The sequence below is a fragment of the Phocoena phocoena genome, chromosome 17 (genome assembly GCF_963924675.1).
Source record: "Phocoena phocoena chromosome 17, mPhoPho1.1, whole genome shotgun sequence".
NCBI classification, from domain to species: Eukaryota; Metazoa; Chordata; class Mammalia; order Artiodactyla; family Phocoenidae; genus Phocoena; species Phocoena phocoena.
In genome coordinates, this window is record NC_089235.1 from 59325307 (window position 1) to 59339305 (window position 13999).

At 35.8% G+C, this 13999-nt stretch overlaps 1 protein-coding gene across 2 annotated transcripts in view; it reads right to left on the minus strand.

Annotated features, from left to right (window-relative positions):
• The window catches only part of EIF3H (eukaryotic translation initiation factor 3 subunit H), an 85138-nt gene that overhangs the window by 58736 nt on the left and 12403 nt on the right, over positions 1-13999 (minus strand). Inside the window, exons 2-3 of one of the 2 annotated variants that reach the window (XM_065895127.1) lie at positions 8447-8497; positions 8341-8371 (exon numbers count right to left, since the gene is read on the minus strand). In XM_065895127.1, the coding sequence (XP_065751199.1) occupies positions 8341-8371; positions 8447-8497 (82 nt within the window). Of the gene's footprint in view, positions 1-8340; positions 8498-13999 lie in introns of both variants that reach the window. The other variant, XM_065895126.1, reaches the window with a different exon arrangement.

A 13999-nucleotide genomic window follows, 5' to 3' on the forward strand; every position in this document is an offset into this window, starting at 1 on the left:
CTATGCACAGGAGTTTCTCATTTAAAAGGGGGGAAAAACCCTAAATTTTAAAACATGCAATAAAAGCAAAAATATTTTTCAAGCTTTTAAAATGAAGTCAGACTTTGCTCCTACTCTTGTATTTAAAATCTTAAGACGCCCAAACTGAGAGAACAAAAAAGGCATAAAAATAATCAGGACTGATGCTTTATATTTGGATTCTACTTCTCATATTCTAATCACCCTAATAAGCCAAAAACTAAACATATAAAGTAAGGTTAAGGTTTTTAAGTTAGTTTCAAATCACAAACTATAGCTTTCTGAGTGAGCAAAATAATTTAAGTAAGCAATAATCTAAAGTTCATTACCCTGAATATTCAGTGATAAATCACTCAATGTGAATGGTTTAACGTTTTCAAAATACTACCATGAATAACAACAAAGACATCAGTACCCTGGAGAACTGTGCCATAATTCAGTGTACAGATTCTCTCTAGTTACCTGACTATACAATGTTTCATTTAAAATGAAATATATATGAAACAGGTTATTAAATATTTAAAATTTATTAAGTATCCTATTTAAATATTTATTAAATATTTTAAATAGAGCTAACTGCAGCATGGGTCCTGAGTTTCCATAAACAAGGCACTCAATTATTATTGTCAAGCATCTTTTTATGTATCAAAAGAGCCTAGATGTCAAAAACAACTTCTCCACCTAATACAAAATCAGCAACAAAATCTGAAAAATATTATCAAGGAACATAATTAGCTCTGAACAATAAAGATGCCAAAATGAATATATATTAAATTCTAGAGATGCTTGTGTTATTTATGAGGGCCCAGAAATGTGAGTAATTGGAACAAACTCACAAGACATAACTTCCTTAAAAATTACTTAAAATGCAACTAATAACCACCTACAAAATCAAACTCTACCTCCCCTGTGAAGTCATCCTCCAAAAGGAATTAGTAGCTCATATCTGAGTGTTGCCATCATTTTTCCCCTTCCTCACACTAGACTCAGATTAATTCTGTTTCACAATTCTTTATTTACACACTTGTCGCTCCCACTTAAAATCTTTCAAAGCAGTAACTAGGATTTTATATCTGTATCTTTTTCACCACCCGCTCAATGCAATTTTTTTTCACCACCTACTCAATGCAATTTGCTGGATAAAAGCTGAAAAGGAATTTTTTTTCTGATATCTGAAACATTACCATACCTCCACTTGATGATCTGAGATCACAAAGTAAACATGCTTCTACTTCTCCAGTAAGTTTCAAAACACACTTCAAAACTATCTATATATAATATTTCCAATATTTCCACCAAGAAAAGCTCTTTGGGGGGGGGGGAAGCAATAAAACAGTATTTTTTAAAAAACGAAATCTATCGAACAGACCACAGTGATCAATGACTGTTCATACAGATGGAAGATAATACAAAATAGTAAGTAAACATCATGTCTTTTTACAAAATGTCCCCATCTGTCTGAAAAAACATGAAAAGCTTTCTCCATTCTGACTCAACCCTTCCCTGAACTCCAAAGCAATACAAAGCCGAAATAGTGATCGTCAGCTAGGGTTAAAGCAGTTTTGCACTCAATGTGGGCTGCAAGCAAACTAAGGAGAAAGAAGGCGAGACTTCAGGAAGCAAGTAATTAAGCAGAGACTTTCTCCAGTGTAAAATATAGCTTACCTATGTAGAAAGTATTGCAAGTAATATAACTATACAAACCCACTCTCTCCGAACCCAGTGATAGAAAAATAACACCTATGCCATGAAAAATTACTGTGATTACATTTTATTTTAATTACATTTTTGCCAATTCTTATTTTAGCCTTTGAAGAGTCTGTTTAAGACGATACTACTTACTGCTCTTCTGTTGGTAGCTTAATGATAAATGATAGCGTATAACACAGTCTTTAGTAGTGTTTCCTGGTCTAACACTAAACTTGAGTTTAAGAAAATAATTTTCAAGTACCTGAAAATAAACAGAAAGGTTAAGAGCTATGTGCGTGTACATATCACTTCACTGTGTGGAATTACTTCAGTAATTACACATGCTGCACACGTCAATATTGTCTCAGTTAGGCATCACTTCATTCCCCTAACTGCATTTTAATAGCACAATACAGTCTTCATGCTTCATTTCTGAAAGAAACTTATTTGAAGGCCAAGGATCATCCTTTGTGACTGACTTAAAAAGAGCAAAATTTTAAAAATTGTCTATTCCAAATATGAAAATTATGGATTTGGCTCTGATGCAGAATAAAGTAAGCTTCTTGTATCACCTGCAATATTATATTGATTTAGTTTGCTGAAAAACAAGACAGTGAGTTATTGGATCTGTGTTTAATTCACTGCAATTTATAACATATTTAAGGAATTCAGTTGTATAAAACAGTATCTGAATCTTATCAGATGAAAATATTTTTCCCTTTTAGCAAGCCTCGGGTTGCATGTCTAAGAAAACAAATGAGTCTCCAGTTCTCCTAAGCTTGATAATAGTGCCCCCTAATGGGAATTTTAATATGAGTTTTTCTACTTAATTTTTTAAAAATCATATATTCTCTAATATGAGCATATTATCTCTCTAGAAAGTAAATTCTGTAACATAAAAGTTTATTGAGATTTAAACCACTCAAAGGAGAAGTTATCACATATGCAAAAAAAAAAGGTGAATTCATGGAGAGAACAAGAGAAACTTCATGCCACAACTGTTTCTTGTTTTCTGTATCAGCTTATTGTAACATCATCCATGGTAGCACTACCCAGAAAGTTAATCTCATAAGGAAATTATCCTTCAGTTATGTTCCCAATGTTCAGTATATAAGCAATTAATACATGCTTGATGAAAAACATTAGTGAGTCAGATAAAAACAAGTTCAGAAGTGAATTATTCGGCGTCACACAGATCCTAAGTATAGAGCTGAAATTTCCAGCCGGGTTTTCAGGCCTCATAACACTACCTTTCCACAACACCTGGTCACAAGTCTACAACCATTAATTGAAAGCCTTTCTTCCCTGTTATCCACAGACAGTTCCCACATATATCAATAATATGTGGGATTTTTTTGAAAAGAAAAATGCATTAAAATTAAAGTAAATACCATTCTGATACTTTCCAGGTGCACCAGAGAAACAAACACCTGATAATACCAGCATTTTCATTACAGTGCCCATAATACATTCTGGATGAGAGTCAATGTCAAGGGCAACATCTAGAAGAAATAAGTAACAAACAAAAAGCCATCACTTTATGATGAAAGAAGGAACTACCTTTAACTTTTGAGAGCAGGAAAATAACAAGAAAAAATTATATATAAAAAAGAAGTGGTCAAACTTTCTTAAAGAACCAGACAGTAAAAAAAAAAAAAATTCAGGTTCGGTGCCCATACGGTCTCTGTCCCAACTACTCAACTAAGCCACTGTAGCAGGAACACAGCCACAGAAAATACATAAGTGAATGGGCATGGCAGTGTTTCAATAAAACTTTATATGCAAAAGCAGGCCCACAGATCATAATTTGCCAGGCCCTGATTTAAAACATCTCTCTTTTGGACCACAGATTAGAAATCTCAACTTTACACGAGGCACAAAAACACACAAACCAAAAAAACCCAACCTAACACAACTCGAAATACATAATCACTAAACTTATTAAATGTTTGATGATTTTTACTTCCATAGGGTGAAAAGCAGAGGAAAAGATCCTTCCCTGAATAAATATTAATTTTAGCCAGCATATAATACCAGAATAGCAGTAAGCAAAACAAAAGGCCTTTACTTTAGCATGATTTAAAATAATCAACATGCAGGACTACAATGGGAAAATTTAGCTTTTATCAAGGTTTGATAAACATCTAATGGTGACTGCATACCAATGCCCATTAAGATAAATAAATGGGGACTTCCCTGGCGGTCCAGAGGTTAAGACTTCAGCTTCCAATACAGTGGGTGCAAGTTCAATCCCTGGTCGCGGAGCTAAGATCCCACATGCCTCTCCACCAAAAAGCCAAAACGTAAAACAGAAGCAATATTGTAACAAATTCAATAAAGACTTTAAAAAATGGTTCACATCGAAAAAACTTAAATAAATGGATTAAGTGAGAGAACCTAAAATTTAAGACTACTACAGGAGGCTATGAAGAAATACAGAGCATTGACTTAGATTACTCACATATATAAGAAAAATGGCAAAACCTACTAGCTTCCAAAGGCAAACCAAGAAAATCTAATTCAAATTCAGTTGTTTTTCCCAAAAACAAATTTAAGATATAGAATAATGATGCTCTGCACTCAACACCCTTTAACCACTGGCTTCTACTTCATTAAATTTCTAAAATCAACACCATTTTAGTGGGAAAAATCATGGGATTTGGGACCAGGGACCCAAAGATCTCAACCCCTATTCTACCAACTGCCAGTTAAATGATTTTGGACAAGTTGGCCTCAGTTTCCTAATCTGGAAAATGGGACTGATAAAACCTTCAACTATGTAGAGTAAATGATTATAGGAAATGTACATATAATACACAGCAAACAATGCCCTGTAATTTTTTATTATTATTTAACATTAAGTTGAAGTCTGTTCTAATCTCAGTGTTATTAAAGCATTTTTTAATGAGCTTCTTAAAGCACATGTTAATGAAAAGGTACAAAGGCCAATTATCTCAAGTCCATAAAAGAAGCCAGCTTCCATAGAGAACAGTATGGAGGTTCCTTAAAAAACTAAAAATAGAATCACCATATGACCCAGCAATCCCACTACTGGGCATATACCCAAAGAAAACCATAATTCAAAAAGACACATGCACCCCTATGTTCACTGCAGCACTATTTACAATAGCCAGGTCATGGAAGCAACCTAAATGCCCATCGACAGACGAATGGATAAAGAAGATGTGGTACATATACACAATGGAATATTACCCAGCCATAAAAAGGAACGAAACTGGGTCATTTGTAGAGACGTGGATGGATCTAGAGACTGTCACACAGAGTGAACTAAGTCAGAAGGAGAAAAACAAGTATCGTATATTAACGCATATATGTGGAACCTAGAAAAATGGTACAGATGAACTGGTTTGCAGGGCAGAAATTGAGACACAGATGTGGTGAACAAACAAATGGACACCAAGGGGGGGAAAGCAGCAGGGGGTGGGGGTGGGGGTGGGATGAACTGGGAGATTGGGGTTGACATGTATACACTCATGTGTATAAAATGGATGACTAATAAAAAAATTTTTTTTTTAAAAAGCAGGAAAAAAAATTAGCTTCCAATGATCAAGATCTAAAATTAGTCAGACATTTTGCTTTGTTTATCTACCATATTTGCAATGAACAGCTATTTCTTGCTAATATTCTAAATTGAGAATTTTATAAAACAAAATTAATTAGCCGAGAAAGCCACATGACAATGTAAACTGTTCAGGAATGGATTCTGCTCCCAACTGTGCCACTAACAAGGAAACTGAGTAAGTCATTTCAAATGAACCTCTCAGGCTCCTAACTTGTAAATCAAAGAAATTGTGCTAACAATCCCTGGTCTTCTCCCTTGTCTTCCAGATCTAAATTAGTTATTACTGAATTATAATTAAGTATCTCCAGATAGGCTGGTGAATATGGGAATAGAGATAACTTAATACTGCCAAAATGGACTAAAGAGAAATCCCAACCATAATCCTATGTGAGTATTACACACATTTAATATTAATATTACAGTAGTTCAAATGAAACAAGGAGATCCTGACTGGTTTAAAATAAAACAAAATAAAATGCATACTGCATGAAAGTTTTTAAATAATGCTAATACTTAAGTGCCTAGAATAAAACAGCCTTGGTTAGTTTCTAGAAGTTATTATCTTAATGAAAAAAAGATGTGTAGACCAAACTGCAATATCAAGGTTATTATATTAACCTCAGTAAGAATATACTTCGTGTTATTAAATGTTCAAGGTACTATGAGGATGTGAAGTCAAATGAGATAACATTTTATCAAAGTTAAAGTTGATCAATTAAACGTTATATAGAAAATGAATGATAAAAAGAAATGTAAAAGACAATCTCATTTACAATAGCACCAAAAAGAATGAAATACTTAGGAACAAACTCAACCAATGCGGCACAACACTTGTATACTGAAAACTACAAAACACTGCTGAAAGAAAGTAAAGACGACACAAATAAATGGAAAGACATCCAGCCTGTATTCATGGACTAGAAGATTTAATGTTGTTAAAATGTCCATACTACCCAGTGTGATCTACAGATTCAATGAAATCCCTATCAAAATCCCAATGGCATTTTTTTTTTTTTGCAGAAATAGGAAAAAAAATCTAAAATTCATATGGAATCCCAAAGGACCCTAAATAGCCAAAATAATCTTGAGAAAGAAAAACAAAGCTGGAGACCTCACACTTCTTGATTCCAAAACATATTACAAAGCAACAATAATCAAAGGAGTATGGCACTGGCATAAAATTCCTAGAAGAAAATACAGGGAAGAACCTTCATAACACTGGTCTTGGCAATGGTTTCTTGGATGTTACACCAAAAGCAAAGGCAACAAAACCAAAAATAGATAAGTCAAATTATATTAAAGCTTCTGTGCAACAAAGGAAACAAAAGAGTGAAAGGAACAAAACATCTACAAACCATATATACGAGGAGTTAATATCCAAAATATATAAAGAACTCCTTCAACTGAGCAACAACAACAACAAAAAATCCTGAAGAATTAACAAAGGACTTGAATAGATATTTCTCCTTCTAAAGAAAACATAAAAATGGCCAACAAGCATATGAAGAGATGCTCAACATCACTAATATCAAGGAAATGTAAATCAAAACCATAATGAAAGATCACCTCACACCTGTCAGAATGGCTATCATCAATAAGACAACAAATAACAAGTGTTGGCAAGAAGATCGAGAAAAGGGACCCCTCACGCACTGTTGGTAGGAATGTCAACTGGTATAGTCACTGTGGAAAACACTATGAAAGTTCTACAAAAAAAATTACATATAGAATTATCACACGATCCAGCAAATCCCACTTCTGACAAGATTATATATCCAAGAGAACTGAAAATAAGATCTTGAAGAGACATTTGCAGCATTATTCACAGTAGCCAAGAGGTAAAAAACCATCTAAATATCCATCAATGAATGAATGGAAAAAGAAAGTATAGTATATATACATACAAGGGAGTATTATTCAGCCTTAAAAATGAAGGAAATCCTGCTGTATGCTGTAACATGAATGAACTTTAAGGACCTTAAGCTAAGTGAAATAAGCCAGTCACAAAAAGACAAATACTGCACAATTCCACTTATAAGTGGTATCTAAAGTAGTCAACCTCTTAGAAACAGAAAGTAGAACGGTGGCTGCCACGGGTTTGGGGAGGGCAAAAAGGGTAGGAGTTGGTCAATGGATATGGAGTTTCAGTTTTTGCAAAATGGAAGTTCTAGAGACCTGCTCCACAACAAGTGGCATAAAGTTAACACTATTGTACACTTAAAAATAATTAAGCTGATAAATGTTATTTGTCTTAACTGCCATTTAAAAAAAAAAGGTATCCGGCTTCCCTGGTGGCGCAGTGGTTGGGAGTCCACCTGCCGATGCAGGGTATGCGGGTTCGTGCCCTGGTCCAGGAGGATCCCACATGCTGCGGAGCTGCTGGGCCCGTGGGCCATGGCCGCTGGGCCTGCACGTCCAGAGCCTGTGCTCCGCAACGGGAGAGGCCACAACAGTGAGAGGCCCATGTACCGCAAAAAAAAAAGTTATGTACAAAATGAGTTCAGACAAGTGAGAAATTATTTTCAACTAGATTTTTTTTTTTAATCCTTTAGGATGCTGACCTTAGCCTTTGGTATGAGCTTTTAACTACTATTAGCCTTTGCTAACAAAGCAACTATACCTGCAGCACAAAAATAAAATGCTCCTGAAATACTTAAGGAGTGTCGTCTTTCTGAAGTAGATAGCTCAACTCATCTTTTCTTAAACAGTAAGCCAAATACTATAGTAGGAAATGGGTGTTGGACACAATAACAATCCCTGTCCTTCACAATGTATTTGGCAAGCTGATTTCATAATGGGAAAGTTAACTTCAGCACAGCTCCTATCCAAATTATGAGAATCACAAATTCCAAATAAGTAAAGGCCAGACTAATGAAGTGTTTTATAATAAATCTTCATTTCAGAGAATTTGTATAATTTTTTTTTCAAGAAACTCAGAACTAGGCTACCCTGATAGACTCCCAATAACAGAACATCAAAGGTTATGGTGAACATTGGATTAATAACCATTTGTGTGCACTGCAAAGACACAGTAAGACGAGTACCCTTACCTTCATCAAAGTCAGCATCATCTTCAGTGTGCTGGGGGAAAGGAAAGCAATTGGTAATTTCAAGCCGATCTTCGACAACAAGGCCCAAAAGCACTCCTTGAACGACTTCAGTTCCCTGTCCTTCTTCTTGGTAATGTTTGATAATCTTTAATACCACCTGAAAGAAAACAAACAGAAAGAAGCTTAAATACCATCTTACAGTTTACACTTCCTTTATTTCAAAGAAAAAATAAAACTTGCCTAACCAGGGCTTCCCTGATGGCACAGTGGTTGAGAGTCTGCCTGCCGAAGGGGACACAGGTTCATGCCGCGGAGCGGCTGGGCCAGTGAGCCATGCCGCTGAGCCTGCGCGTCCGGAGCCTGTGCTCCGCAACGGGAGAGGCCACAACAGTGAGAGGCCCGCGTACCGCAAAAAAAAAAGAAAAAAAAAAAAGTGTCCATGTATAGCACTCACAACCTTCAAGTCAAGGGTCCCTAAAGGTCTGGCATCCAAGAGTTCCTTCACTCAAAACAAACAACATCACCTCAACCTGAGATCATTATAAAGTGATCCTTTTTACCTTTGTTAATAGTAAGATAATTTCCTGCCACAGATGATAAAAGTATCAATAAAACACAGAGATAAAGACCTCAATTATCTGAACACCCAAAAGCAGAACCCTCTGACAAATTCTCAACACCTCAAGATGGTTCCTGAACAGAGCATCTAATTAATCAGAGGAAGCAACAATGGGAACATGTATCTAAGAAGAATCTGCTTGGTAACAGAGAACAAACACAAAGAGAACCCAGTCTCTAGCACTACCTAATTTTTCTCAACCAGAAGGATACACCAAATAATCTCTAATGGATTAGTCAGCTCTTACTATTACTCTCTCCTTTAATATTTCCATAAAGATAAAGAGGTAACATGATTGAACAGGTAATTAATTTAAAAGTTCACAGTAACAGTAATGATTAACAATAATTCCTACAACATGAGATTGGTAATATATTAATGGGCTTTGAATAGTGCTTGGCACATAGTATTTATTAATAGTAGTCTATTATTCAGTACAAGTCCATGGCCTGAAGACGAAAGGGCAATACAGTCTACAATATAATGGAAAGTCCTCAGAAGGAAAAAATAAGTCTAACAACAAAATGATAATTAGTATCTTACTGATTAGCATTTAATTTAAAACAAGTATATTACTGACAGAAATAAATCATTGGTAACCAGTCAGTAACACAGGTTACAATTATTGAACACCATGTGCCAGGCAGTATTCTAATTATTTTACATGTATTATCAATCATGTAATTCTCACAACTACCTTAGTGAAAAGGCATTATTATACTCATTTTACAAATAAGAAAACTGAAGCAGTGAGAAGTAAATGACTAAAGATCACACATCCAGGAAATGGAAGAACTAAGATTTAAACCAAGTCAAACTCCAAAGCTCATGTGCATACTTTAACAAGGACATGACTTTCATATCAGTAACTTAATAATTAAAACCATGAGTTAGGAACAGATATGAAGCAAAGACTCTGTGATGAAGAGACCCAAAAAGACTTTACACCAGTGTAAGATCCAGACCTCCTAAGAACAGCAAGCTGTCAGCAGGGAAGAGCTTTATGCAGAAGGACTGGCAGTACTAGCTGGTGTACTACTTCAACACTGTGAAGTGGGGAAAGTGTACAAACCTTACATATTCCTGTATAAAAGACCTCTCCACTTCTTGAAAGGCACAAAATGGGCTTAAGGGGTCATGCAGGAATAGGAATGATTTACAGCTCTAGCATTTATTAGCTGTGACCTTGGGAAAGCTATTTAATCTTCCTAAGTCTTAGACTTCTGACTTGCAAAATGGAGCTACTTCATAGCATTATTGACACTATTAAAAATGAGAAAATGTACGGTAAATACTTCACACAGGGTCTGCCATGTAATAAATGCTCAATAAATCATCAATATTACTGACTTTATCAATAAAAAGAAAACAGAACTGTTTAATTCCTATTCAACTTGACTCTCTGCCAAGAACAATCATTTCACACACTTAAAGAACAGAAGAAACATGAATGGCTAAAAAGGGATAAACAAAACTGATAAAGAGTTATGACAGACACACCTACCAACTTGTGTAGTTTACCTAGTTTCCTGGATACTTAACCCTATTAATGAGATCACTGAACCACAACTGAAATCAAAGTAAATGAGAGATGCTAGAAGATATCTGAGCTTAATGTAGATCTTTGCACAAATCCTAGAACTGATTCCTAACAGCTGGTTCCTGTGTGTGCAAAAAGCAGTATTGATGACTAGGGCCCAGCATACTTTCACAAAAAGTCAGGCCAAAATAACCTTATTTCCTTTTATAAAGAAAATAGAGATAAGAAAAAGTAATTATGTTTAAAAACAAATTAGCATAGTTTAAAAATATCTTACGGGCTTCCCTGGTGGCGCAGTGGTTGGGAGTCCGCCTGCCGATGCAGGGGACACGGGTTCGTGTCCCGGTCTGGGAGGGCCCCACATGCCGTGGAGCGGCTGGGCCCGTGAGCCACGGCCGCTAAGCCTGCGCGTCTGGAGCCTGTGCTCCGCAACGGGAGAGCCCCAACAGTGAGAGGCCCGCGTACCGCAAAAAAAAAAAAAAAAAAAAAAAAAAAGACTGAGGGAATGGTACTGGTGGTCACATTTTTTGTGCCCTGATAAGAAGTATCATGAACAGGAAACTGCCACTAATTGTAAGAATGCAATTCAGCTCTTTATCTTTAGCAGCACTATCCTCACAAGCCACAAGATGGGAACGTTCCACCACACATGTCCTGTTTCAGTCATGCTTACTAGCCTTTCATTTTTCTCTCCCTCCAACCAATCATATGCTTCTGTCCATAAAGCAGTGCTGATATACTTTAAATTAATCCTGTTTATTGATGTCATGCTACCTGTTCTTACTCTTAAAAGCAAGATACATGAAAAACTTAACAGCTCCCCAAAACAAAAACATACTCCTCTATTATACTTTGTTTATAAGCATCACAAATGTTCTTAGCTTATCAAAATGACCTGGGGAGCTTTTTTAAATAAATGAAGAGAGGTCTTCACCCTGGCTACATATGACAGCCATCAATATTTTAAAAACACTGATGCCTGAAACCCAATCCCTAAAAATCAGAGTTAGTTAACCTGGGTTGGGGTTCCTATACGGTTTTTTGGGTTTGGGGTTTTGTGGGCTTTTTTTTTTTTTTTTGGTTTTGGTTTCTATTTTTGTTTTTAGATTCTCCAGGTGATTCTAACATCCTACTTCATTCTAACTTTTAATGAGGTAGTATGGACCAGCCTTCCTTTTTTTTCTGTTTTTTGTTGTTTTTTTTAATGAGGTGGGTTTTTTTGTTTTTATTTATTTGGCTGTGTTGGGTCTTCGTTGCTGTGCGCAGGCTTTCTCTAGTTGCAGTGAGCGGGGGCTACTCTTTGTTGTGGTGCACGGGCTTCTCACCGTGGTGGCTTCTCTTGTCGCAGAGCACGGACTCTGGGCGCACGGGCTCAGTAGTTGTGGCATACGGGCTCAGTGGTTGTGGTACATGGGCTTAGTTGCTCCACGGCATGTGGGACCTTCCCAGACCAGGGCTTGAACCCGTGTCCCCTGCACTGGCAGGCGGCTTCTCAACCACTGCGCCACCACGGAAGTCCTTTTGTTCTGTTATAACTTCTCAGGTGATTGCAATGCACTCAACTGGTTAAACCACAAGTTTTCTTTCCTGTTTTAAGACTCCCTGTGTTGCTAAAAAGTGAGTACACTGAGAAATACAGACCCAAGAATGAACCTTTTATTTATAAAAGCATAAAGAGAAACTCAAGCCCTACTTGGAAGGATCCCTACAATAAAAAAATGAGAGGAAAGGTAATGTGAGCAGTTCATCTGAGAAGTATTCACGTGTCTATAGCAGAGTAAAACTTACTCTTTATAGCTTGACCCCATATTTATGATTACTTATGAACTACTACTACTTATGAACCAACCAGGTTCCTTTATCCTATAAATTAGCAGGTAAAGGAAGATTCTTCTACAAATTATGCCTTATGGGACAGAAACAAACTGGCCAGCAGAATGTGAAATTACCAAATTCTTCTACACCTCCCCAACATTGTCATATTTGGAGTCTAAATGCTTATTAACCTCCTTGATATGCCCTGCATAGTAAGTACTGTTCTTGGAATAGGTCAGCAGTCTCTAGAACCATCTCCTAGCTTTCTGAAGTTCGCATGTTCTCAGGATGGGCAAATCTTGCCAAAGAATCCCAACTTGCAAGACAGTAAACAGACTTCCTGTCTGCTGAAAGTACCCTAGAGGAACCATTTTTTCCTACTATTGTTTACTATTCAGTGCAGACAATTTGAAAAAGCAAAGCAGACTATTTCTAATCTCCAACGAACAAAATACTATTTCTTTAAGTGTTTGGCATTAAAAAAAAAAATGAAAACCTAACTTTGCCCAAAAGGCTAAAAGCAACAAAGAATTTAACTTCCAAGACAGAAAGTATTCTCAATACTATAGGACAAAATATAAATAATAATCTAAAATATCCAAATAAATTAATTATACCAGAAGTCAATCAACCTAAACTTTGAGTTAATTAATAAGCATGATGGGTTAAAACTTCCATCCTTCCTGGAAAGGAACACTTAGCAGAATCTCTAATCAAAAGCACATCAGAAACTTTCAGTCCCATACCAGGGAACAATTTAAATCTTACCAAATTAAAGATTATGTTTTCTGATGAATTGGAGTAATTTTCTATCAAATATGATGTCTACAAAGACCCGTTACTACAGAAAAACTTGGAAGCCCTGCATAGAATCACCAGAATTCTGTTATTTTCAGTTTCTTTCATTCACTCATTAATCCATTCACCCAGATATTTGCTGAGTGACTTCTACAGGCCAGTTATAGCAATGCCAGTCCCTGTGAATATGAAACTAAATCAAATACATAAGGCCTTTATTTTCATGGGGCTTATATTTTAAAACATCAGTTCTCACATATTTTGATCAAAGGACCCTTTTAACACTCTTAAAAACTACTGTGGACCTCAAAGAACTTTTATATTGATATTTACATATGAAAATTCAAACCAAAAATGTTCAAAATACCTTATTCACTTAAAACAATAAATGCATCACAAACTAACTTAAATTACATTTTTATGAAAAATAACTACTTTCCAAAACAAAAAAACTTAATCAGGATACAAAAATGACATTGTTTCACATTTCTGTAAAACATTTACCTTTTCAAAAATAAATTTGAACCAGGATAGGAGAATGACACTGTTTTACAGTTTTGTAAATCCTATTAATGTCTAGCTTAATAAAAGACAACTGGATTCTCCTATCTGCTTCTGCATTCAGTCTTTTACATAACACATCATGTAAAATCTGAAAACCTCCATTAAACACTCAAGAAAGAATAAGAGTAAAAGTGACAAATAATGTTTATAGTTACTATTATGAAAATAGTTTAGATCTCAGACACCCTCTAAAAGAGTGTTGGGGATTCTCACAGTTTAAGAACCACTATTCTAGAATGACAATTAAGAAAATTAACGTGTGTATACATTGTTAAAAGCACTATGAAGAAAATAGAGACATGTGCTGTTAGCTAGGTTGATCT